This window comes from Pelecanus crispus, chromosome 1, assembly GCF_030463565.1.
Source record: "Pelecanus crispus isolate bPelCri1 chromosome 1, bPelCri1.pri, whole genome shotgun sequence".
Taxonomy (NCBI): Eukaryota; Metazoa; Chordata; class Aves; order Pelecaniformes; family Pelecanidae; genus Pelecanus; species Pelecanus crispus.
In genome coordinates, this window is record NC_134643.1 from 2,533,310 (window position 1) to 2,559,255 (window position 25,946).

Sequence of the window (25,946 nt, forward strand, 5' to 3'; positions counted from 1 at the left end):
TGCTGGCCACACTATTCCTGACACAAGCCAGGATGCTGTTGGCCTTCGTGGCCACCTGGGCACACTGCTGGCTCATGTTCAGCCAATGAAGACCACGTGTATGAATTTCAACCTTATGGCTTAGTGAGATGCGAACAGTCCCCATGGCTCTGTCTGGAGCCATTTCACTGTCTCCCCAAATAGACACAGTAGACCTGAGCTGTAACGGGAGCTCTGCAATGTGCTGGGGATCACTGAGTTTTCCACGGATTCACACAGCTCAGAAAACATCTGATTAAAAAATGCTCCATCAGTAGCTACATGGGTACAGGGGGGAGGTACACAGATGCTGAAAGCCTTCTCTAGGACCAGTAAGTGGTGGCCACAATAAGGCTAGCCAGGCTTGCAAAGCCTTCATCCCTGCAGACATATTATATTGGGTAGTGGGTACATCTCCAGCCCCCACCTTCTCCTGACTTTGAACAACCACCACATAAAAGGACACGTAGCCTGGCGCGCAGGCAAGAGAACTGTGCGTCAGCGCCACAAATAAATACAGGGGAGATGAACCAAGACATGATTTATATTCTCCAAGGTAATCACGACAGATGAGACATCAGAAGAGCTAATGTTCTCTAAATTTAATTTTAGAAATGGAATGGCTACACTTCGGATAGCAACTGTGCCATAATAGAGCTGTGCTTGTAATATATACACATGCCCTACGGCTTCCTGAGGAAGAACTGTCCTGTGCGTACATCAACTTACTGCTTTCCTACTCAGCATGGGCCCATTTCTCCTATTCAGCCAGACATGCTCAGAAACGGTATGGAGGCAACTGGGTTTCTTAGTGCCCGGTATTTGCATGGGTCTCACTTATCAGTCTGCTGTAGTGGCAACAGTACCACAGTCTGCCTTACCCGCAAAAGGAATAATGCCGAGCTTTGGCATGAGAATGAAAAAAATCATTTTGTGACAACCAAACTTGTGGTAAATGCCTGACCTTCGAAGATGTACTGGAACTTGTGCTGCTGGAGGCTGGCGCTCATGGCTTCCTCGATAGCACTGATGTCCTTGTTGAGCCGGACAACGAGAGGGTCATAGTCCATGCTCTCCACATTGGCAACGATGGCGTAGTTCCCTTGCTTAGCCAGTGGGATCAGGTAGTGGAAGCAATGAACTCTGTGAGACAGAAAAGAGAGATTTTACAATGCAACAACCCCGACGTTAAAATATCGGTGGGTATGCAAAGTGTTGCCTTCTTATTTTCCTTCCAACGTTCAAGCAAGTGAAAAATAACAATGGATGGTTATGTCTGCATTAAATGCATCCTCCTCTTGACATGTCATTGTCCCGTCTTGGGAGGTGAATACAAAGGACCCTTCATTAACAGATCTGACCTACATCATCCCAGTAAAGTGGCCAAGTGCCTTTTCACCAGGTTCTCCAACTTCACACATGCAGGTTCAGCAACACTTCCATACTGATGCTCAAATAAGAATTCCTTCTGCGTACCATAAAGAACTAATAACAGTTATAACTGGCAAAAGGAGTGAGCTAGGGGACATGAACCAATAATTGGCAGGCCAAGGTTGTGCCTATTCCCAAGCATTAAACACTATTGAAACTTTTTTCTTTTCTGTTCACCTGCCTCGTAGGGCTGTAGGCAACATGCCCAACCATCATTCCTCCACTGAAGGAGAAAATCTGTGCATTCAAATCACCTCTTTGCGAAAAACTGTAATTAAGTAATTTCTCTCGAACCTATAGAGGAAAGTGCTATTTCCAGCAAAGTCCATAGCAAAACTCCTTCTACTTTTGTAATTCTTGAGTTTCATGCACATCACTCAACAGGGACAGGAGGTTGGTTGGGTTCTTCTGAACTTCACCTGTCAGGGGAACATAGCCAAATCACAGCCTGGATGAAATATCCCTTGCATTCGAAGCATAACTCAGGATCAGCCCACTGAGACAGAAAGTTCACACCAGACTGGCCCAAATAGCAGGGAGCTGCGTTGGGGTGGGAGAAGCTGTGATGGGTATGTCCTGGCTTTCACATCCCCTGTCCTTCTGGAAAACATCCTTGAGGTGGCCATCACAAGCAAAGCCAATTTAGGGCAATTCCAAGAGTAAAAATATCTGTTTGTACTCTTTGGTGCCTGCTCCTATATAATTCTATATAGGGCTTTTTACAGGAAAATACTGTAACAGACATTAAGTAATCTAAACCTCCACGTTTATTTGCAACAAAAGAAATGGTTAACGATCTGAATGAGCTGACTGATTTCCTTTAAGGAAGCAGATATAAATCCAAGGAGCAGGTCTCAGTGACCACTGTCCTCAGGTCATGCCCACAGGGTATTGGAGGAGGAGAAGCCAACGCCAGGGTGGTGCCAACCTGCATCTGGCAGAGATGCAAACGAACTGGGGGCCCTAAGGGAGGAGGAATACAAGGGGATAATTGCATCGTCTCAAATCCACTTTTCTGTTTGCTGGTGTTTTCTTAGACTGCACCTGCAACAGCAAGAGGCCGGATAAATTCCCAGGCTCTTTACAAATGTGCTCTGAGTGCCTGTTTAAAGCACAGGGTTTCTGTGAATGAATATGCATTGTACTGTGCACCTTGGCAATGGCACGGATCCAGGGAGCTGGCGTACGAATCCTGCTAGTAACAGCCATCAGAGGGACTGGGATTTTTCTCTGTTACTGCAGGTGGTTGCAGAGGCAGTGTAATGAATATGGGGAAGCTCCCACCCCGCTGGGGATTCTCCTGGTTGTTAGCATCTCTTTGTCTCAATCCTTTCCACCCGTTGCACAGAGTAACGTGCTTAACGTGTAAATACACCAGTATTTACAGCGTCAAACTGGGGCTCCTGTTAGAAGCACTAGAGGACGTGGGCAATGGTCTGCTCTAAAATGTCAGCGAAAATTTTTCCTGAATTACATTTGCACTTATTTCTGCTTAACCCAAGTGTGATGGAAAGACACAGAGGACTGAGGCCAGAAACCCATCTAGGCTGCTGCCCATACCGCGAGTCCGGGTTAGCTCGGGCATCACCTCGCACTACATCACAGCTGGAAAGCTGCTCCATTTCCATACCTTAACAATCTTTTCCTCGAATCCTTCAAACCTCAGCTCATCTGTGATGCCTGCAATCAAGTGGCCAGCAGATGATGGATAGCAGCTTGAAGGGCTGCTGACAATAACTAATGTGTATTTTTTTTAAAGCTACATACTGACTTCACCAGAGCTCTGCCAATGTACACAAGGACACAGTATGGTGCAGGATATGTCACAGCAGAACAAACTGATGGTCCATCAAGTCTCCTTGCCTGTCTCTGACATCCGCTTCTATTCGATGCTTCAGAGAAAAGGGAAGCAATGAAAATACACCTGGCCGATACCATGCATAAGGGAAAAATGTCTTCCCAGCCCCAGAGCGGACAGCTGGCAGCCTGAAGAAAGGGATTTGCTGCCTTTGATCTTTGCATGTGAAGTCAGAGACATCATAAAATTATCCATCCCTTTAAAAGAATCCAGCTGGTTTCCCAGTTTCTGTTACTATTTGAAAAAGTAGTAAGAAAAGTTCCAAAGCGCAGTTGCTAATAAGTGTGCAGACACCTGTTAGACTATTAAAACATCATCGTGCAATTTTCTAAGGACAAAGTCCCCGAACCCCCATTTTTCCTAGTCTCTGACACGTAAGACACAGACCTCCCTAGAAAATTCCACTTTCGGTATCCTGCCTCCATCCCGCATTTGGCCATCTGTGGTCATGTGATCTGGCATTTCTGGACCGACCTTTGATGCTACAGCAGGCAAGTTTATCTGTCACAGGTGCAATAATATGTACTCTGGACACAATCTTAACCTATAGCCTCCCAAGCTCACCCGCAGTACCCCAATTCAGGGCTTTTACCTGACTTCCAAATGCAGAACCAGCAGGCAGCGGTCAGCCATCTCTTGAAAAGACCTGGCCAGTTCACTCAGGGTTTGCAGGATCTGTTCGGATGCAGGAAGGTGTTCCATACTGGCATGGCTGTCCTGGCCAGGAGACATGGCTAGCAAGAGAAGACAGTATAAATTTGTGACAAACTTCATCAATACCGCTCAGCTTTAGCAACCACAGCATCTTGTCTGCTTCCTTCCTAAATATGTGTGTTCTCTCCCACCTCTGGCTGAGCAATAACGTCTATAATTTGGGAGTGTATGAAGCAACAAACTGCTTCTGCAATTGATTAAACTCCGAAGTGAATGTGAGGGGTTTAATCAACCACCAGAATACATTTGCTTGGGAAGATACTGCTCTGTGATGAGTATTTCTGTAGATGCAGAATCCAGGAACATTTATCCTTCTCTGCCCGGAATGAGCATAGAGCTGCTTGGGAGCCAAAGCACGGCACTGACAGGAAAGATGGTCCTTTTTCATCACCATAGACTTCCCCACATAATCTCAAGTGAGTCTTTGCCTGCCGTCATCCCTTCAGAGGCATCTGGGAGCCTTTCTTCTTTCTTGTTAATAAAACACAGCTCTTGGGCAGTAAAGCAATTAAAAAGCAGGCAACAGGTATGAGTTGGTCATGGACCAACTGTTTCCCTCCCACTGAGACCTCTTTAAAAAACCACCTCGAGTTTATCCCAACCACGAGAGCATCGTCTCTCTTGGAGAGGTGTCGATGCAGCTATAACTCTGCAGCCTTCATCCCTTATATTTTATCACAGTGCCTGAACCCTGAACCTTCTCCCCCGCAACACCAATCACTGCCACTCAAGCTGAAGAAGTAGCTTCACTAACAAGAATAACATGCTGTTATCATATATTCCGCCCTAATTAGAGGAAACGTATCCTAAATATCCAAGTTCAAGATCTCATTCAAGCAGCACTTTAGAAATTACTTCCTGCATAGGGTGATTAGCAATGTTTGAAATCAGGCAGCCCCACTTAGACAATTTCCACTTGAGTTAAATAATGGATCTCCTGGATCATTAAGTCCAGTCCCCACAAGCGCTGTGTCCCCTGGCCTTGAGTATAAACTTGTGTGCCATATTAAAGTTGTTCAGATTTCTACCCTTGCTGTTTCCTTCAAAACATCACTTCTCTAACAGTGAAGTTAAAGTTTGGGATCTAACTTCCAGCCTAAACTTATTCACCGATGTTTTAGATTTGGTTCTTCATATGCCAACATTATTCTTTGCCGTACGGAGTTCTCCGTCCCTGGCATCCCTCTTCACAGAATCATAAGAATGGTTTCGGTTGGAAAAGATCCTTAAGATCGTCGAGTCTGACTGTAAACCTAACACTGCCAAGTCCACCACTAAACTATGCCCCTACATGCCACGTCTACACGTCTTTTAAATACTTCCAGGGATGGGGACTCAACCACTTCCCCAGGCAGCCTGTTCAATGCTCGACAAAAGCAGCTCTCTGCACCCCTTCTGGTTTCAATTAATTTGTCTTGAACATGGGTAACCAGAGCTGTATGCTGTATTTGAGCTGCACCTGGTGCCACAACGGGACTAGAGCTTTCCCATTTCCCCTGGGAATACTCTTTTGCTCTGCCATATCTGCTTTTTTCACAGTTGCTTCACATTTTCAGCTCATAGTTGTTCTGTGATCAACCTGAATAATGGAGGTATGCTATCTGCTGGCTTTAAGAAACATTTCCTCTCTCTTTTCTTGCACTAACGTTCGTTATACAGTAAACACTTGGCCAGACACCAACGCAACTCTGCACAGAAAGGATTTGTACGTCACCAAGGAACTGTTGACAATAAACTTTCATTTTGATGGTGACTGATTAAGTAAATGTCACTTGGTGCTGTTTGTACAGCCAAAGACCTGCTTTGAAAGAGGAACCTACGCTGAGCTTTGGATTCACTCCCAAAATTAAATTTACCTTCAGATCTAGTCTGAAAAGGAAAAGAAAAAAAAACCAAAATGAGGAGATAAAAAGCCCTGATCTGTTTTGTGCAAAACAAATTGAAACAGAGGTAAACATGCAAGACAGAACCGTACAATTAAAGGAGCGCGACAAAGCAAGAGGAAAAGATTGCACATAGCAAAGTGCCTAATTGTGCATCTAAATGTACTGTGAATTACAACAGAAAAGCGTGCACGGATGAAGCCATTTAAAACACCACTCCTGGAAGTAGCCTCCTTCAGCAACTCCTGCAATCACCACAATATTTATGAAGTTTTTTTTTTTAACCAAGGAACATGGTGGAGAAATTCATTGCCTGGCAAATACTGCTGAAAATAATTAACTGGCCTGGAGTGTAAAAGAGAAATAAGAAGGGAAATGAGAGGGACAATCCACCCAGGGTGAATGGGAAGAACAAGGATGCCCCCTCCCTAGCACACCCCGACACTTCTCCGAGCCCCTCTCTGCTCACTGAGGTCTCTCCCACAGAGAAAAGGAAATTATCAGCAAGGGGAAGATGGGCTTATTTACACAGGCTCTAATTTCCAGATAACGGTGTTAAGAGATGACTCTTGGAAGGTGCTTTGGAAGGGCTGTTTGTCCAGCTGCTGCCCACCTTTCAGCTGTGAGACCTCCAAGTGACATCTATTTCCCTGGAGGGTAGCAGGACGTTTGGCTCAGGATCAGATCTAGGGGTGCTTATTTGGTCACAGTAGAAAGCAGGAAACCTCACCTTTATTATGGGGGGAAATAAATCTATTTTTAGTCAAAAATCCTACATTTTGAGAAGTTACTATGAGCCTCACTCCTGGAGACGGACTTGTTGCAAGAATCACCTGTCTTTAGCAGTGCTGGGGCTGCAGCCTCTGGTTTGACTGTACCAGCTCACTCCAGCGATGCCTCCCTGCAAGTGGTGGAGATGGATGGACCCATCATCCGAAATGCAAGAGTCAGCTAATTTCTGCAGTGGAGAGATACACGCACAATTTTTCTACTCTCCAGAATTCATTTACAGCAATTTAAGTGAAGCTGTAATTACATTTGTCAGTGGAGATAAGAGGAGGAGGGAGATGGGGACAATCTGCTCCTTATTTAAAGCCAGAGCACTGAAGTCCTTCTGGGTGTTCAAAGCGCCCATGGCGGGGAGAAGGGTCAGGTGCTAGCTTGGGGGATGCATACCAATTTCTCCCATGCATGGTGAGGACACTGAAGTGTACTTTTGCTTTTTGAGATCAAAAGAAGCCTTTCAGAGCCCATCAATTTTTCCTTTCTCCTTCTTTGGACATCCAGAAAGGACCATTTCACAGCCGACGAGAAAATCCTATTTCTTTAAGTCTCACTCAAGACAGTTGTACTCCATCATCCTTGGCAACATGAACCCACAGAAGGAGCTGTAGCAGCAAAAAATAATCACAGTCTAAATTATTAAGGGGCCATGAATAAAAAATGTAATTTGGAGCTGGCTTTGGAGTTGGCCAGTTCGTTGGGCCAAGGGTGACCCCGCATTGCATGGACATTCAACCCACCAGAGCACGCTCTGACCTCTCTGCTTAAAGAGGGAGATGTTTCCAGCTGAAATGCTGGAAAAGCAAACCAGCAGATCAGCAGCCACCCACCCCTTCTTCCCCTTCTCCTCCTCCATTTACACCAAGTTGAACATGAGCCCTCCTGGCCAACAAAATACCCAACAGTTGGGTAAGCAATGGCCAACACCTTGTTGCATTGGCCCTTATCATCTTGCAGCCTAAACAGATGAAATTCATTTGTCTTAAATGATCTTCCCATGATGCTGGATAACAGTTACGATTTTGTTTGGGAGTTCTAGCTTGCTGTAAGCACAGCTAAGATATCTCACTCCAAGGAGAAAGAACGTTTCATTCCAGCAAACCTGAGAAACATAAACTTAACACACTGGTTGTCACCAATGATTTCAATCATTTTGCAATTCAATGCGATGCTGGTGCCTCTTGACAGATTGTGCCTTGTAAATCGATGGATGTAAATTACCAGACCTCTGGAATATTAAACAAAACCTGCCGTGTTGCCTATAAACAAACCTCTGTAACCAATCAAGGCCTACAATAGCGCGTCCTGCCCACTCCCTGCTTGAGCAGAGTGACTGCTAACAGATTTGAATGATTTAATAGTGCAAGGAGAAAAATCAGTCTAAGGTTACAGGCTCTGCCTCAGGTCCGGTGCAACCTGAACCTGAGAAATAAACCTCCAACCTGCTCAGGCTTTACATAGTGCTATGCACATTTGCTTTACAGGGGAAAGGCTCACATAGAAATTTTACAACTCTGTTGGGGAAAAAACCCTCTTATTTGGAAAAGACATGCAGTATGAAATGCTTGCTGTGCCCCACAGGTAACATCAGGGAGCAGTTCACAACTTTTAAAATTTTCATTTCTTGCTCCTTTCCTCTCCAGAAGAGGAAACTCCAAAATAATTGCAAATACACACATGGAAAAGGAAATGTGTTATGGGTTACGTGCTGGACTACGCCTTCAGAGACTCAGGGTTAACCCTTCTCTCTGCTGGAGACTTTTCTGGGGACCTCATGCACCGCTTTCTCTTTCTATGCTTTAGTTCCTAGTGTGTAAAACCTGGATAACGTGGTTTTATCCATCACTGACATTCAAGCTGACTCGGACCTCTCCACATCTCCTGTTCCTACAGCTTTTAGCATCATGAGGTGATGATGCCACTGGGAGACAAAATCACTACTCCAACGCCAACAAGAAAGAAGAATATCTGGTTATTTGAAGGAAAAAGCATTGGGTGGAGTTGGGAAGAATTAGATATGTGATTATGTGGGGTTTTTTTAGAGGAGATAGAGTATAGCAGTACAGTGTGCACATTAGATGCAACATCACGGACTCATTTTGGCAAGATTTCTGAAGGAAGACATATGCCAGGAGATCTCTGCCTCCTGAAGCCAAACAGCAGGAGGAAACTGATTTTTTTAAATATGTCACCAATAAAAAAGCCACTTCTCTTTCTGTTAAGCCACCGTCTGGCAAACTGGGCCAGAGCTGAGTAAAGGAAAACTGCTGCTGTGGTGATGCTGGTGAGCAAGGTCTTTGCGGGGCGACAGGAACGTCACCGAGATGCCCACAGCCCCACCAAAAGGTGATGCAAGTGGCATGGGCATCGCCCCCCCTGTAGCTCTATGGAGAAGGCTGCATTCGGCCGCAGGAGCTGGGAAATATGTTACAACTTGCTGGAGATTAAAAAGCCTAAATAACCAAAGAGAACCAGACAAAGCAAATCAACTCAAATGATTTTCTCTCTGTGGGAATAAATACCAGGACCCTGCTCTCAAGATGCTTTTTTTTTTCGTGGTTACACATCTTTCCTCCCACTTTGATCTCTTATAGCTCTCGAGATGCCATCTCGATCCAATTTAGAGTGTAAGCTCTCTGAGGAGCAGGGGCCTTCTCTTTTTATCCTCTTGCAAAGCACTCTGCACACCTGTGGTGCTCAAGAAATAATGAACAACAACAACTATATGCAACCCATATGGCCACTTGGACCGGTTTCTGGCTGCAGGAGTATTATTTGAAGCTCTGAGGCATAGCTCACTCACTGCCTACCTCTAAATTGGTCTGTTTGGGGATCTCAGAGCTGCAGCTTTACAGAAAAGGACTGGAATGAGCCATAAAATCTGGAACTGGATTTTGATTCTCCCAAAGTTCACGAGTTTCATTTCAGGGCTACAGGAATTTAGGAACCAAACCTAGATTTTGGGTTTGACATCCTCCCCCTTCCTTTTCAGAAGTGTGAACCTTTGGGCCTCTTAGATATGGCAGGATACTTAAAATATTTATGCAGATATTGCTGCATTGGTCCTTTCAACCTAAACTGTTCTCTTTATAGATTTTAAATATGAAGGAAAAAATCAGTAAGAGCAATGACATCTTCCAAGACTTCCAAGAGCATAGAATCATAGAATGGTTTGGGTTGAAAAGGACCTTTACAGGTCATCTAGCCAAACCTCCAACTAACACTTTGATTTTTGATGTCAGCTGTCTTCTTCACGTAGGCTCCAAACCGAAAGGCAGTTCCTTAAGCCATGCAGATGGCAAGGACGGTGGCTGTGCACATCAGTGCTCTGACCTTCACAACAACGGGTAAGATTCACTCTTGACACCAAGACGAGCTTGTCTCTACAGACACTTGTTGTCCTGGTTTCAGCTGGGATAGAGTTAATTTTCTTCCTAGTAGCTGGCATAGTGCTGGGTTTTGGATTTAGGACGAGAGTAATGCTGATAACACGCTGACGGTTTAGTTGTTTATACTAGTCAAGGACTTTTTAGCTTCCCATGCTCTGCCATGTGCACAAGCTGGGAGGGGGCACAGCCAGGCCAGCTGACCCAAACTGACCAGGGCTATTCCATACCATACGGCGTCATGCTCAGTCTAGAAACTGGGGGGAGTTGCCCGGGGGGCAGCCACTGCTGCTCTGGGACTGGCTGGGTGTTGGTCGGCGGGTGGTGAGCAATTGCATTGTGCATCACTTATTTTGTATTGTATTTTATCATTATTATTATTATTATTATTATTACTACTTTCTCTTCCTCTGCTGTCCTATTAAACTGCCTTTATCTTAACCCACGGGTTTTACTTTTTTTTCCCGATTCTCTCCCCCATCCCACCAGGGGGAGGGCGAGCGAGTGGCTGTGTGGTGCTTGGGTGCCAGCTGGGGTTAAACCATGACACTTGTCTCTACAGACACTTGTCTCTACAGACAAGCGTGGGAGCCGATGAGCAGAGGTGATGACAGTCAGTGCCTACCTAAGCCAAGCACCGCGTCTCCCACAACCCTCCTCCTTGACCCTGACCCCTGCAAAGCTCTGAGATATGGAGAACATTTACCACGCACATGCGGGCTGAGCACACAGCTGACCATATCGATTGATAGAGAAACACAGGAGAGAACAGGGATTCTTGTTAAAACAAAACAAATACCAAGAAAGGGCATACCTTAAGAGGTCAGGACCTTTCAAACAGGAGATGGGAGGATGGAATTATCTAAATACTCAGCACTGGTCTGGCTCACCTTTTACTGGGATCAATGGCAAAACCACTCACTGGTGCTGAAGGGGCAAAATTATGCCAACACTTAAAGGACAAGCAGAAGTAAAGAGAAAGCAAGCTCAGGGAGAGCTTCTCATTAATATTACTCATAGCAAATTACTACTAATGAATCTTGTTCTCTAGTAGAGGCAACCAGGATCATATGGGAAGATCTTTAAGGAAGGGATTTTCCCTTGCAAATCTCCTTGAGGTTCTGATGAGGATGGAGAAGAAAGGAGAACTTGTGCCCAAAACCCGTGAAAAAGAAGACAAAACTGAAGGCTGGCACTGAGAGCTTCCTTCCATGCCTCTCTGCCCTTCACTCCATGTTAAAATTCAAGTGCGGGAGAGGGGACAAGGCAAGCCGTGCTGGAAAAAAGCATCGCGACCTCATTTGCGATGAGTGGTGATAAGCAGGCTGGGCTGCAGTCCCCATCAGTTCAGTAAACACTAATGATGAGGAGAGCACAGACTGTCACTGGTGATAAAGAACAGGCTAAACACTCTATTAGTTTTTCATTTTGTGAATTAATGTTTTTTATGGCGTGTGTACACTCGCTAGTTAATGAATTGTCTCGTTAGAGCTGCCTGTGGAGCTCCTCGTCTGCCTCTGCTGGCAGGCATAAATTTCACAAGGAAATTAGCACTTTTAAAAAGGCAATAACTCCTCGAAAAGTGGTTTGTTTTCCATTACTTTCTGCAAATATGCAGCCTCGGGAAAGGGATTATCAGGGGGAAAAAAACAGGTGTCTCCGAGCTAGAGGGGCAGGGCAAAAAGTGACTTGATTTAGAAAGCTTAGTAAAAACCCATTCATCTACTTTTGAGTTATGGAAAGTATATTTTGCCTGTTCGGTGCTTCCTGCCCTTCTCTGTGCTTGGTTAGCCAAAACCAGCCATGTGCTTCACCTAATTTTCATTAAAGACAGGGCAAAATCACAGCTCCAGTGAAGTCAGTGGAGACACTTCCATCAATCTACACAGAGCCAAAAATTTGCCCCCAAACTAATTTCTTTACCCATTTGTCACTGGTTTCAACAGGCGGAGAAGACCTTTTAAAAATTGTCACCATTTGTAAATGAACGAGCAAAAATGAGTGGAAGGAAAACAGAAAACCTCAAGGCCAGCTGCTTCGTACAAGGCACTGCATCCTTAGACCTGATGGAGATCATTGTAGCTCAGCTGTTAATAACGAATGCTTCACAGCATTCAGAATAAACATAATGTATGTATCATCAAATTAAGGATACTTCAATGGTATCCGACGCAGAGCATGCCAGCTCCACCATTAAGTCACTGGCAAGCACTGGGCAGGAACGCTGGGCATTTGTGAAAACTACAGAAAAATTCACGTCGCGTGAATCGAGGCAGAGGGGAACAACAGACATTTATGCACCGACTTCATGGAAGATTCTCCACACTGCTGTTAGGATGTGTCCTACATGAATTGAAATGATTAATTTTTTGGCAGCTAAAAGAATAAGGAAGATGAGCTTTGGCCATGCACTTGGATTAATATAAAAAAAAAATCCCAAACCTATAAAGAGCTGTCAACCTGCACATAAGGCTTCTTCAGAACTAGAAAAGAAAAATCGGTGATTGGTATTAGGGCACTTACAAAGCAGCATAACTGAGCCTTGAACTAAAAACTGAGGGATCAGGGTGTTTTGTTAAGGGACTGGCCAGCTGGGCCAGGAAAGGGGGTGATGCTCCAAACCATTTCAGACTTCACAAAACTTCCCTTGCAAACGCAAACATAAATTTAACTTTTTACCTTCTTTCCTCAGAGTCCTCCATGATATTGAGCTGCACCTTGCCAATAAATGCCCTCAAAACATCATTGCAAAATTTCTCTGGGTAGAAGATGTCCTGAGAGGGACATATTTCTAAAAGGACCTTAAACTCCCGGTCTATTGGACTCATTGGAAAAGCAAGGAACTGAAGTCCTGAAGTCAATTGGCATCCTGATGCCAAGAGCAAAACTGCTCTTCTTTGCAAGAGGCAGGGACAAGGTGAAGAAAGTGTAATAAAAATAAATACTGTTAAGTAGATACCTTAAGGATCCTTTTTTTGACCATTGACGATTATAGATAGAAGTGTTTTAGGGGCTATTTGTTTTTAATAGATTGGTTTGCAAAGCAAGAGGAGGAGCAGCAGGGAGGTCTGTGCTGGAAGACAAACAAGAATGAATGAGTCTTGGCCAGGAGGATTTAGAGGAAGGTGTGAATATGAATATCCACAGGAACTACAAAGGGTTTTCAAATGTAGGCTGAAGAATGGGAAACACACAGAATCCACTCACAGGAAAAGAGACAAGCACAAAGGTGACCTCAACGTCAGCAGGAACATTAGTTATGTTTTGCATCAGCTGCATCAGACTCATAGTCTGACTTCTCCACAATTCCTGCTTATTTAAGAGTCATCTCCCCCAGGTCCCATACGAATACAAATGCTGGTTAGACCAGAATGATCCTATAGCCCATGCACTGTGGCAAAGTGACTCACTGGTGATGTCAATGATTGACCACACTTCTGAGTCCGGCCACCTAGTTTTGAAAATTATTTTGCCCCTTCCACAGTATAGTAAGTTGTCACCTCTAACAAGCCAAGGAGAAGCAGGTGGACTTAACTGCTATTAATCTTTGATACCAATGAGTCATTTTCTTCAGAAGAGATATGCAGATCCTAATGCCCTGAACCAACTGGAGTGGACAGCAGGCTCTTTGGAGTTATTTCCACAAAAACCCTGATTTGCTGGTACTACTCATGAGGGATCCTCATTGCAAAATGGTTTGAAAGCACTGCTAATTAGGTCACTTATTTACATGACAATCCCCTGCGTTTAAGGCCAGTGGGTGGGAGGAAAGAAAGATGGAACAAGAGTAATTAGTATAATCATAACGGTAAGCTAAGTGCTGACCCCACAGCACCAGATCAATACTGGGACTGCATCACGGTGGTGTGCCTATTGTGTGAGATAAAGAACCGTAAATGCTGAACATCCAGGTCAGAAAAACAACGTCTCATTTTCTAACCATTAAATATTTGATGTAAAGCATTGAGGCTGGGGAAAGCTGCAACCACTAATCCATAAGAACAGCTTCACTGCAGACATTCAAGGGAAAAAAAGGCACTGAAAGGCACTAGGAGATCACTTTGACAAGAAAACAAGAGCTTTTAGTTGGCTGATGACTGTGTGGTTTCATTCCTTGAGATTCAGCAAAGCAGACCCATATTTAAGCTATGAAAGGTTATTGCCAAAGTTATAAAACAAACCAAAAGAATCTCTTAATGCTCAGGTTTACCAAAACAGCCATTTTGTCTTCACAAGGTCAGCAGTTCCCTGCTGGTCTTGAAGATTAGTCTTAACACTTTGCTGTCCCAAACAAATTTTCCATGGTTTTAGTCCTCCAAAAGCCAACTCAGCTAAGATGGTACCAACTGGACTCTTGTCCGCTGCCTGAATTGATCTGCTCAGCTCTTGGTCAGCTTCAATTGGAGTTAAGAGACCAACAGACACAGCTTTGCTTTCGGATCCAAGAAAATTTTGCTGAATTGGCACTTAGAGGGGAAAAAAATAATCCCACTTTGATATGTTAAGTCAATGCATTCAATCCGGGGGCTCTTCGGGAGAAAACACATCCAGTGTTGCTGGTGGCTCTTGGAGTCGTTGATAAAAGGCTCATAAATGTTCTAAGTTAGGATACCAACAGATACTTAATATTTCCTCTCCAAACATCTTCTGAAAGGCCTCTGCACTCTGACAGTGGTTCCCCCATCAGGTTACTCCATTCAGTATGGAGTAACTCCAGGTGACGTGACGTATCTGCTGAACCCAAGGTCTAAATATTAGCTAGGAGTTTGCAACCTGTTCATAGCAGCTTTGTGTAAGTTTAAGTACATTTGTTGCTTCTGTTAAATCTACAAGTTGTGACTAATTAGCAGGTGATCACAGATGGTTTGGTTTGGACTTGATAGATCCACATTTTACTGTGGCTGAGGATGGCAAAGCTCCCCTGTCCTTGGTCAAGGGGAGTCCCACCTGGGAAAATCCATGACTCGAGGCAGGTATCTTGTTTCTTGATTAAACATCACCCCCAAGCATGCTGTGGACAATGGTGGGGTTTGTAGCAGCAAGGAGATGACATTGGTCATCTCTGCAGCATGCCAGAGATGTCAGCACAGGAACAGGCTGAGCTGTGGGATTGACAAGAGGGAGCTGTGTGGATATGAGCCACGGCGATGCAGATAAAATGCCCAAGAAGACCTTCTTCTTTTGGCTTCCTCTGGTTCTCCTCTGAACCAACTAGATCTGAATGAAGACGTCCAGCACCATTTCGATCCAGCTGTTCCCAGGCCAAATTAATACACTCTACCCAGGTGCAGGGCTTGACATCTTGAGCTTATTGCAGGACTACACACATTCATGTAATTTGTGGTCAGCTCAGGGTGCAGACAGGGTGAACTTGTGTTCATCTGCAAAACACTCCATAGGCACAAAGTGAGTGAAACTCCCGTGCGTCAGATTTCTTTGTATAGGTGTAAGCTGTAGTAGAATCCCCTTCCGATGCGTAGGTAGATGCAAATGAAGAAGAATGAGGCTCCGTTTGCATGCAAGTTGCGGATTAAGCAGCCGTATTGTACATTTTGACATGTGTAGGCGACCGGTGAGAAGACTAGGGTTGTGTCTGTGTGTAGCGTATGGCTAGTGGTAAGACGGTTAGGATCTGTGTTATCAGGCAGATGCCTAGGAGGGATCTAAAGTTTCATCAGGCAGAGATGTTTGGTGGGGTGGGTAGTTGGAGTTGTTGACTATTTTTAGTAGGGGATGAGACTTTCAGAGGTTGGGGGCCATTGATTTTGGGTCTCTGTGCTGATAGGATGATGATAAGGATGGATAGGGGGAAAGATCCTAGGTAGGTTTTGATTAGTCCAGTGTGTAGGGTGGTTGAGGTTTTGGTTGCTATGTGTGATGACAACATGATCCTGATCAAAGTCTGCAAGGCAGGAAAGGGATCACCCCAGGAGACCAGATCTCCATTCAGACAATGTCTGCACAGCTATGAGATGGAAAAAGACATTACAGATGATCCTATTATGAAGGTTCAGAGCACCTGAGAAGGTGATCTGATCACGTTTTGAGCATTTGCAGAAAAGCACCAACTGTTCAGTTAGTGGAACAGAAAAAAAAAGTATTGGAAAATGAGACTGCTTAAGAAGCTAAAATGGAAAGCTGTCATTTAGACTAAGTTGTATTGAAGCAACAGATATTCGTCAAATAATACAAGCACTCAAGATTTATCCTTTTAGGTTAATGGCAGATGTTTTGCATTTGTTAGAAATTTGCAGCTTTTTCTGTTTTAGCAAGAAATGTACTTTTGTTGGAATAATAGAGCAGTAGCATTCACTAAGTCCTTTGTCTGCGTGAGGTCAGGCACGTGTTGGTCATCTTTAATCTGGCTTTTAAATAAGGTTCTCTATTAATAGATCTCTACAAAAAAGTTCCCCATGAGCAATCAATACAGCAAGATGTGTTACAAGTTCAGTGACAGAAAAAAAATAAGCTCCAACTTGAGAGAAATATAGCCCCATTTAAGAGCTGAATTCAGTTCATTAGAAACACCGGGGTTAAACACAAAGACCTGTCTGAGTTCACCACTGCTGTGTGGCCTGACTACGAAATGAAAGGCATCAATTTTACCACCGCATCGGGCCTGATTTTCATTTGTACTGAGACCCCTTTACACCACTCTGTCAGCAGAAAGGGGCCTTAAAGTGACTGTAAATTATAGCTCCTTTACTGTGGCAGAGTGGTATAAAGGGGCTCCGCCATCAATTTTTAAAAGGCATCACTTTCTCGAGTGTTGCAGGATGCTTTCTGCTAGCCATCAAAGCCTATTTCAGCACGAGGAGGCATACAGAGCCAGGCAAAAGGGGAGGCTGACCCTGCGGGTGCAAAGTGGTCCAGGATAGTCTTGATCCCGTAATGGCCTTCGCGAACCTTTTCAAAGCACTTTGAGATCTATGGCTGGAAAATGCGATGCAAATGCTCAGTATTATCATTAATAAGAGACAGCCAGGGACGGATAGCTGCACTATTTGGTAAAAAGCCGGAGCACAAACCTTTTTTTCTCCCCCCCTGCTTTTGAATGAAGTCGTGGCTGACCTGAACTGCTGCAAGGCTGGAGGGTGAAGTGCCGCCCCTCTGCAGAAGAAGCGGTGAAGGTGTCTTCCACACGTTGCCCTTTGATTTTGGGGTGAAAGCACCCCTAAACAGGAGAAAATAACCTGCTTTGGAAGTATCTTGGATAAAGAAGTTGAGGCTGAATGCCCTTTTTAGATACTTCAGAAGGACCAAACTCTGTCCTTGCACACCCTGCAGTGCCCCTAAATAAATCTCCTCATTTTATAACACCTTAAAAACACACTAACAGACCAACGGCATCCTGACGGTGTTCCTAACCAGACACAGCTGCCCGGGAAGAGCCATGCTCTTTTTGCAACAGAAATAGGTGAAGCCAACGACTCCTAAGCTTTATTATTGGTGTCCTCATTGTGATTTTATTTCCCAGCATTTCTGCAATTAAATCTGGCTGGTTCACAACCCCACGCGAGACTGAGGCCTCTAATTTGGAAACCACAGGATTACAGTGCAACATGGCAGTGGGAATTGAGAGTGCTACAGGAAAATTGTTGCGTTCCCGGATACAGCTTGTGACAGTAACAAAACTCCACGCTGGCTTTTTGTATGACACAAGGCACAATTTCAATTGCTCAGATGGGTGGGGAAAAAAAAAAAAAAAAAGAGGTAAGAATCCAATGGGAAAAGACTTCCTTGGGAAGAACAAGAGGGATTTATCTCCCAATCCATATTGGCATCTGCATCGCTTTGACATATTGACAAAACTCCGCTTACGGCTGGCATGGTGGGAGTGATGGCAGGAAGCCCATGGTCGGAGGGGGCCAGCAGCCTCCTGCCTGGAGCTGGGTCGCTCCACCCCCCAGATACGGCTCGTGTGAAATGGGGAGGGAGAGCTGCGAAGCCACATCCTTCCAACGATCTGGGCAACCCCCCCATTTGGAAAAGGAGCACGACATTCCTACATTTCTCATTAAACCTGCATGCAGCTGGCTTAACCAAACACAGTAATGAGCTCCGTGTCTAATGCAAACTGTTGGAGCAGAGACCCAGCTCTGCCAGTGAGCAATTGCAATTCATGTCTGTGGAGTGACCAGCAGGTAGCGGAGTAACAGCTTCATCCTGTTTGTTTTGCTGTGGGTACAGCTTTGCTGATAGCAGCAGGGTTAAGATGTCCTCAAGGGCACGGCGGTCCTAGCGATGGAGTGAGCCCTTGGAGGAGATCTCCCATGCAGCTCCTCTAATACTGGGGTGCTTCCCCCATAGGTAGGAAGAGTTGAGCTGCAGAGGTCAATTCCAAATATGTACTCATATTTTTCCTCAGTTATTGAGAGTTCACCTTCTAGTTTCTGCCACTGCAGAAACAGGGTCAGCCTGACCTCTACTTGAAGCCAGGTTTGTGTTGAAGACTTTGAATCTTTGCTTTTTAAGCAATTGTTGCTCCAGTGCCAACTTCCAAAGGACACCAGGAGACAGGAAGGAGCTGGTACTGAAAGTCAAGACCTTTGACAACTGTCAAAGAAATCACTGGTTTGGGTCTGGTTTTAATTGAGTCCACGCTTTTGAAGCTTTTCTCCAAGAAAAAGGATAAGTGCTCATGTATGTGGTTTTCAAATACAAAGACCCTCACCCAACTGCATGAATCCAGGACCCAGGGTGCTACATAAAGCCAACAAACAGCCCACAGTAAAAACACTCAGAGTTTTTTTCCATTTCCGTCTTGATTTCAATACCCTCCTGACCTAATGCTTCTTCTTGGGGGGCTCCTTGATGCAACTCCCTATTTTGACTGAATATTGAGCCTCAGGATCCATTTCTAAAGAGTTGGGGGGCGTTTTTTGCGTTTTTTTTTTTTTTTTATGGAGAAGGTAATGACAGGAGAGGAGGTGTCTTTCTTGAGACTACTGGCAGAGTCCTGTTTTTCTAGATAAAACTGTTAAGGTACTAAAATGGTATTATTCTTCATTAAGGACAAGAAAGAGAGAGCACACACAGAAACTGAACATGATGGACTGAGCAAACCTTTGGGCGGATGCAAGAGTATCTACTGATCTATAAACATACGTGGACACATGGTACGCATGCAAAAACTTTACTTCCAACAAGCCACCTAGAAGAGAAAGACAATCCTGTTTTATGTGAGCTCCATGAGAAAGTAATTTCAAACTCAACGTTTAAGCCAGTCAGTCGTTAACTGCTGACTACAATGATCTGAAGTCATGAGATGCCAACAGCTGGCTGAATTTAAAAGGGTAGCTGCAACTCAGTAAGCTAATGGCTAACCTTTCATCTTCCTACCCTCACACAGCATGCAGCCATCTTAAAAATGTAAAGATTGTCCCAACTCCTTCATCGTGCACAATAATTCCTTCTTTGTAAAATATTCAGAGGGCTTCAGAAGGCTGAAGCTCCGACAGGCAAAAGGATGAGTGTATGTTATATCTGCATATGACAAGGCAGAGAAGCAGGAGAGGAAGAGGGGAGAAACCCTACTTCCATTTTCATATAAAACCTATTTGAAATTTACTTGACTTCCTCAGTTAATTCATCTTCTTCCAGCAACTTTAATCCTTAAATGGTTATTGTTAAAAAGAAGTTTGTATTCCCTCAAAAGACAAGAGCAAAAGAAAATGACTTTGTCATATCTGACTGGTTCGGAAAATATAAAATCCAATTCTGAAGGAGTGCAGATAAGGGAAGAGCTATGGAAGAGCCATCAGCTTAGCAAACACTAAATAATGAAGAATGCAGAGACTGCCCAGCATGATAAAACACTCTATTAGCAATGAGTGATAATTGTGGCACATGCACAGCAAAAGGTTATTGAATTTTTATCTCTTAGGAAGGGACCTTTTGACAGCCTAACCAAAAAGCCACCAACAGGTAGCCCCCTTTCTAGGATTTTCCCAAAACATGTCCATACCTGCCCAACTCCACCTTGTGGTTTCTGAATACTTACAGCTATGCCTACAAATTGCCCATTCGCAGCCAAGGAAGCTTTGCTAGAAAAGCTACTGACTTCCTACAGGGAAGGAATACAGGGCCACCACCACCATGTCATGGACTTGTTGGAGATTACGCTATTTCTGGCATTGCACCAAAAATTCTGGTCCCTGTCGCTCACTAAGCGCTTTGATGATGCCCTGAGTGGGACCAACATTTAATCTCAAGTTGTTGGGACACAAAAGAGAAATGATCAAAGATCTGGATGGGTGTTCTCATCATGCATTGGCCCAACATGTGGTAAGCTTGGAAGATAAAACCCCACCACTGCTCCCAGTTAATGAAGATTACTGCCCTTGTTCAAGCATAGACACTTCAATGGAGCACCCAGTCCAAGGAGAAAAATAAAGCAGAAGACAGAGTTGCTCAAAGGAACAGAACAACTGCCATCTGCCCAAAGTCAGCTACCTAAAAAGCGAGCTGGGTGACTAATGGCCCGTTGACTTGCGTAGGATGAACCACGGATTCCAGTTGCATTGAAGTGGAATGCTTGGGTTTCATGTGGGCATGTCTTAAAGTCAAAGTTACTGATGCTGAAATGACAAAGCCGGCTGCGCTTATGGCGATCTGAATCTGAATTTGGTGAGCTTCAGTGCATGGCAGAAACCCCCTTTATTTAGCTTTACTTTCGGTCAGTTATTTCCCTCCCTCCCTCCCTCCCGCTCATTAACATGCTGTGGCTTCCAGCAATGAAATGCTCAGAAATTCAGATGATCAAACCATGACAGAAAAGAACAAAATAACTCGTCTGACAGTTGAGCGTGATGGCATTAACATTGTATGAATCTTTGAAACAATAGGTAGTTTTAATTTTTCCTCCTCTCAGCTCAGTCCGAGTACATTTGCATTGCTCTTCTCCCCCTGTCCAGGTGGGATGGAGAGACATCTCATTTTTCCTCTGTTGTTTATTCTTCCTATTCTTCCCCAAAAGAATCGCGCTCCCCTGTATATCATTGTAGCTTGCTGGATTTGTAAATACATCTGACTTATACCACCACCTCTGCCCCACGGCATCACTTTTTACTTCTCCCATATAGATTGCAGTCAGCTCCATTGATGTTCCATTTATGAGATATACTCCACCAGTTTCATTTATAACCATGAGGTCAACAGCCTCTATCATTTCCTAACAGTGCTCGTTCTTCCTCTTGTTTCAGATACTCCTGGCATTTGTGTACAGACATTTTAATGCATTGGTATAAAGTTATTACAAAGGAAGATGAATTTTTATTGTCAGGAGGACGCTGCCAAGTGAAATATTACACTTTGTACTTTTATGTTTATTCACTGCTGCGTGTAACGTCCTCTCAGAAGCCTGAAAGTCATGCTCATGCCCTTTTATGTTTGGAAAATATTGATTTATTAAAAAATTTGAGTTTCAACTAGAACTGAAATTATAAATGATGTTTTTATTTTTAACAACTTTTACTGTCAGAGCACAGCTCCTTAGCCCCAAGAACTCTCCCAGTAACTAAAGTTCTGTGAATAAATATTTGGCTATTGAACTTTGACAGCATTTTCCATTGGGTTTTATTTTTTTTTTACAATCTTCTAAAGTACACCCTATGAGAGCACAGCAATTCTTCTCGTCACTCAGGTATTGAGAACTCAAAGTACAGGTTAGGAATATTAAAGCTACCCATAGTATTTTGGGTCTTTAATTGTTAGCTGATTGTATAATCTTAATTATCCTTCTGGATCCCAACAAACTGATTGCAGGCAACTGGAGAAAAGAGTTTAAATGTCCTGCTCTAGAGCAGTTATAAGTCATAGGAAGGATACTCAGTCAACCAGAGATGCTCTGCTATCAAGGGACAATTATTTTAACAGAGTTATAACACTATGACTTCATTTAGCACCAGCAAATTTCCCCAGAAAATAAGGCTGAGGTGATTTTCAACGCCAAATTCCCACGAGAGCCCAGAAGATGTGGCTGCCCACAGGCCTGCTCCTCTGTGGGTACCTTCCCCCAGGATTCTGCTCTGTATTTGCATGACAAACTGCAGAAATGCCATGTGTCCTCACTATGTTCCCACGTGTCCTGGAATCCCACCAAGCTGTGTGGATTTTTTTATGCAATGCTTCTCTTCTGCTCCTCATCTACGGCACAGTGCAGATGCTGCCTTCCACACCTGAGGCAGCTGCATTTAATATAACCCCTAGACAACAGGGGATGTTCAATATTTGTAAAACACACAACATTTTATTATAGGGACCTAGGGCAATATGAAGTGCTCTAACAAGTGCACGGCCACCTCCCCAGGGTCAACCTGTGACACAGGACAGCTATTGGGAATGTCTCGGTAGGCAGGTGAGACCCTAACCCATGGTCCTTGGAAAAGTTTAACCCCATGTCAGCTGAGCTATAGGTGACTCCTCGAGAGTTAATAACAGTGGAAAGGTGTCGGTGGAAAGCAGCGGAGCTGAGGTCTGTTCATGCCAAGCTCTACTTCTGGGGCACAGCCACAGCCCTCCTCTGAATGTGATCCCGTGCAGACAGCACCAGTGACGGTGATAAGAAGAGAAGCAATACTAATCACGTCTCCAGCTCTTTCCAGACAGAAAAAATCACTACTCCCCAGGGCAAGGAGCAAAAGCTGAAGCACAGAGAAGTGAAATGATCTCACAGAGGTAGTGTGGGCAATCCTTGACAGCCAGGAGCAGAAGCAGTGTCTCCAGGCTCCCCTGTCTCTGACCTCCTGGCACCTCAGTTCATCAAGGGTTGCTTCTGCCTTTGCAGGCTGAGCATCAGTGCCCCAGTGACTTGCACGTTAGGGCATTCCTCATTAAAAGCTGTTCAGTTGCTCTACTGAATTTATAATACACATATATTTTTCAATATTCAGTGATCTAGCGATGCTTTAAAGAAAATGAAACCTGTCTTGGCACTGATACCTGCTCCTGTGCAATGTCATTAGCAGGGACAGCTGAAAAGCTCAGGCATTGAAAGACCCTTCAGAGCTTGTGCTAGAAGTGATGCTCCTGGCACCCTCACGTGGTGCCCACCACAGTCTGAGCAGATGTCACACCACAGCATTCACTAGGAAGAAAGAGATGGAACTGCTTTGCTTTCTACTTCCCTCTGACAGAAACCCGCTTTGAAATCAAGAACAAAAGATGCCCACTCCTGCTAAAATTGCGTATTTATGCTGCTATCCATTTCTAAGACAAAGGTTCTCCTATGGGAGCTACTTACTCTGGGTGGCTGAGAGGTTGGAGAAGGCTGCCTTGGTGCGACCTGCTAACCACTCCAGGCTCTCGTGCATGTTGGCCAAGGCCTTCAGGTCGCTGACGTCCCGCAGGATCTCTTGTTGAGGGATGAGTTTATCTCCCAGGTTGCCAATGAGAACTTCTGACTCTTTGCCGAAAGCAGCCCTGAAATGCAAAGCAAAGCCACCCTCAGAGATACAGCACAGGACAGCGAGGGGGGGACATCAGTTACACCATGGAGAAGGTCAAACCAGCCAATGTGGAACTGTTCCAGCGTGGGGTCTCAAGAACATTGTCTGGTGGAGTTTTTGAAGTCTCGTTACAGTGAATGACACCTCTGTCTCAGGGAGGTTTTTTTCTGTCCTTCTCCCCGCATTTACAATCTCTGAATTTCACCTCATTCCTCACAGTTACAAACGTCATCCCAATCAACTCCCACACCTCTTCCCCCCACCCAGCATTTACACCTTGCTGAGACATGCAGGTACTTTCCACGTCTCCCTGGGATATGTATAAATAAGGCACATGCAGTACTTTTAATCTTTCCTTGTAATCCTTTCCTCTTCCTTGTATGTAATCTTTCCTCTTCCAATCCCTGATTCACTTTTTTTCCCACATATCTATCAAAAGAAATCTCCTGTGAAACCTGATGGCATATCATGACAAAGTGACAAACAAATGATTCTGAGTATCAGCCCATGCATTATTTTACTTGCACAGAGATAGCACCTGGTAAAAAATGATGACCAAGACAAACGTGTTTAGCCCCCAAAAAGCTGAAAAAAGTTCTTTCAAGGTGTGTAACTGCTCATTCCACTGTCATGTTCCATCTTTTGCATTCAGATTTAGCTTTCCCAATACTTGTCTCCATGAAGAGCATGTGTGGTTATGTCCCAGAAGTATTTGCACGGCAAATATTCTCATTGCTTTTGCAGGTAAAGGAGGAGACTCCGGCGTGACTTTTTGTGCATCAGGATGCAGAAAATCAGGACACGGTTCCTACATCTAATTACAATAGCTCCTGGCTGAATCCAAGAGCATGTCACTGAAAGACTCTAAGTGACGGCACATTTACCGTGGTCCTCAGTACACTCTTCCTATCATTAGTTGCTCTTTTTGTTATGAATTTGCATTCCACTTTCATTCAACTTTGCAAATCTCCACTTCCTGTCATTAGCTCTTTTATGAACTTACAATGAGGAATCATGCTGCTGAGCATAATGGCTGCAACAAGCTGCAGCAAAATAATCCTATCACTGGCATTTTATATACTATCTAAGCAGTTTTATTGCCAGCATCTCCCTAGATTTGTGGGACTTCACTGTCACTTGAGGAAAAAAAAAAAAAAAAGAACAACCCTGAAATGGTTTTAAATTGCTCAATTGAATTCATTAAAGGCAAAAAATAAAAATAGCCTTCATTAAAAAAACCTCTTTGAGGATTTTCTTCTGCTTGACAATAAAAACTATGCTGCCTTAGGCTGTATCCCACATACTATGGTTTGGGAGGAATCCTTATCTGTTGGCTGTGTCGGAGGACTGAGACAGAGGAACATCTCCAACTCCAGTGGACTATGGCAGTGGTAATTCAGCTGTTCTTCCTCTCTGTAAGATGGGGTTAATTTTGATCCACTCTGGCTATTGGAAATATATTAAATCCTTTCTGAACTTCAGGAAAGCCCTTAACAAGCCTCCTTGACCGGACATTTCTTAGAGGCTACAAAGCTTTGGGGAGTGAGGACAGTGGAGCGACTCATCCAAAATCCAAGGTTGAACCAGGTGGACAAGCTCATAGCCGGGCTAGACCATTTTTTTTTTTGGTAAAGCACAATCATTCTTTCAAGTAAAACACGTTACTGACTTGTACAGCAAACATGAAACACCTCACTTAGCTCTACCCACCTACAAACACTCAGATACCCTCATCTGTTCCTGTGGAGCAGAAGATTTTTCACAGATATGCTTTTTCCCCTCCAACCAAACCACTCCTGTTGACTTAGACTATCGAAACCCACTGGCAAATGCATCAATCTTGGCAGATTGATAGGGCTTGTGGTTGGACTCGATGATCTTAAAAATCTTTTCCAACCGAATGATTCTATGGTTATATGATTCTATGATAATCCCTCAGAAAAATAAGAAATGAAACATTTGGTGAATTTCTGCCTTCGTTAACACGGCTTTCCAATACAAAATGCCATACAAAAAGCACTTCTTTGGGAACTACGATTTGAGAGCTGTTAAATGAGGAGTCACTACCACGCTGCTGCCCACAACTGCGATTACAAACTCGGTTTTATCGCAGGGACAACTCTTCTGCCTTCCCACACGCAAAGAGAAATGGTTTGGCACCGCTCTGGATGGATAGCCTGTGCATGAATAATACAGTGCTTTCAGTCAGGCTGGGAAAAATCTATATAATACAAAGCATGGTGTATTTGCTATTTTTGCTCCTGGGAGGAATACAAATACGGTCTTCTATGGGAAGCTATACTCTAAAATGTTGTTGGGATCAATGAGATTCTGCCACTCGCTCTAAAACAGAAGTCTGTATAAAAAGGGGAGCAAATATATTTAATTGCTTTCTTTAATACATATCCTTGACTGCAGAAACCCC

The 25,946-nt window shown here is 44.1% G+C and overlaps 1 protein-coding gene across 1 annotated transcript in view; it reads right to left on the reverse strand.

Moving 5' to 3' along the window:
• EXOC4 (exocyst complex component 4) overlaps positions 1–25,946 on the reverse strand; it is a 421,646-nt gene that overhangs the window by 33,363 nt on the left and 362,337 nt on the right. Inside the window, exons 14-16 of the mRNA XM_075720228.1 lie at positions 23,317–23,495; positions 3,900–4,041; positions 983–1,161 (exon numbers count right to left, since the gene is read on the reverse strand). Coding sequence (XP_075576343.1) covers positions 983–1,161; positions 3,900–4,041; positions 23,317–23,495 — 500 coding nt within the window. The remainder of the gene's footprint in view (positions 1–982; positions 1,162–3,899; positions 4,042–23,316; positions 23,496–25,946) is intronic.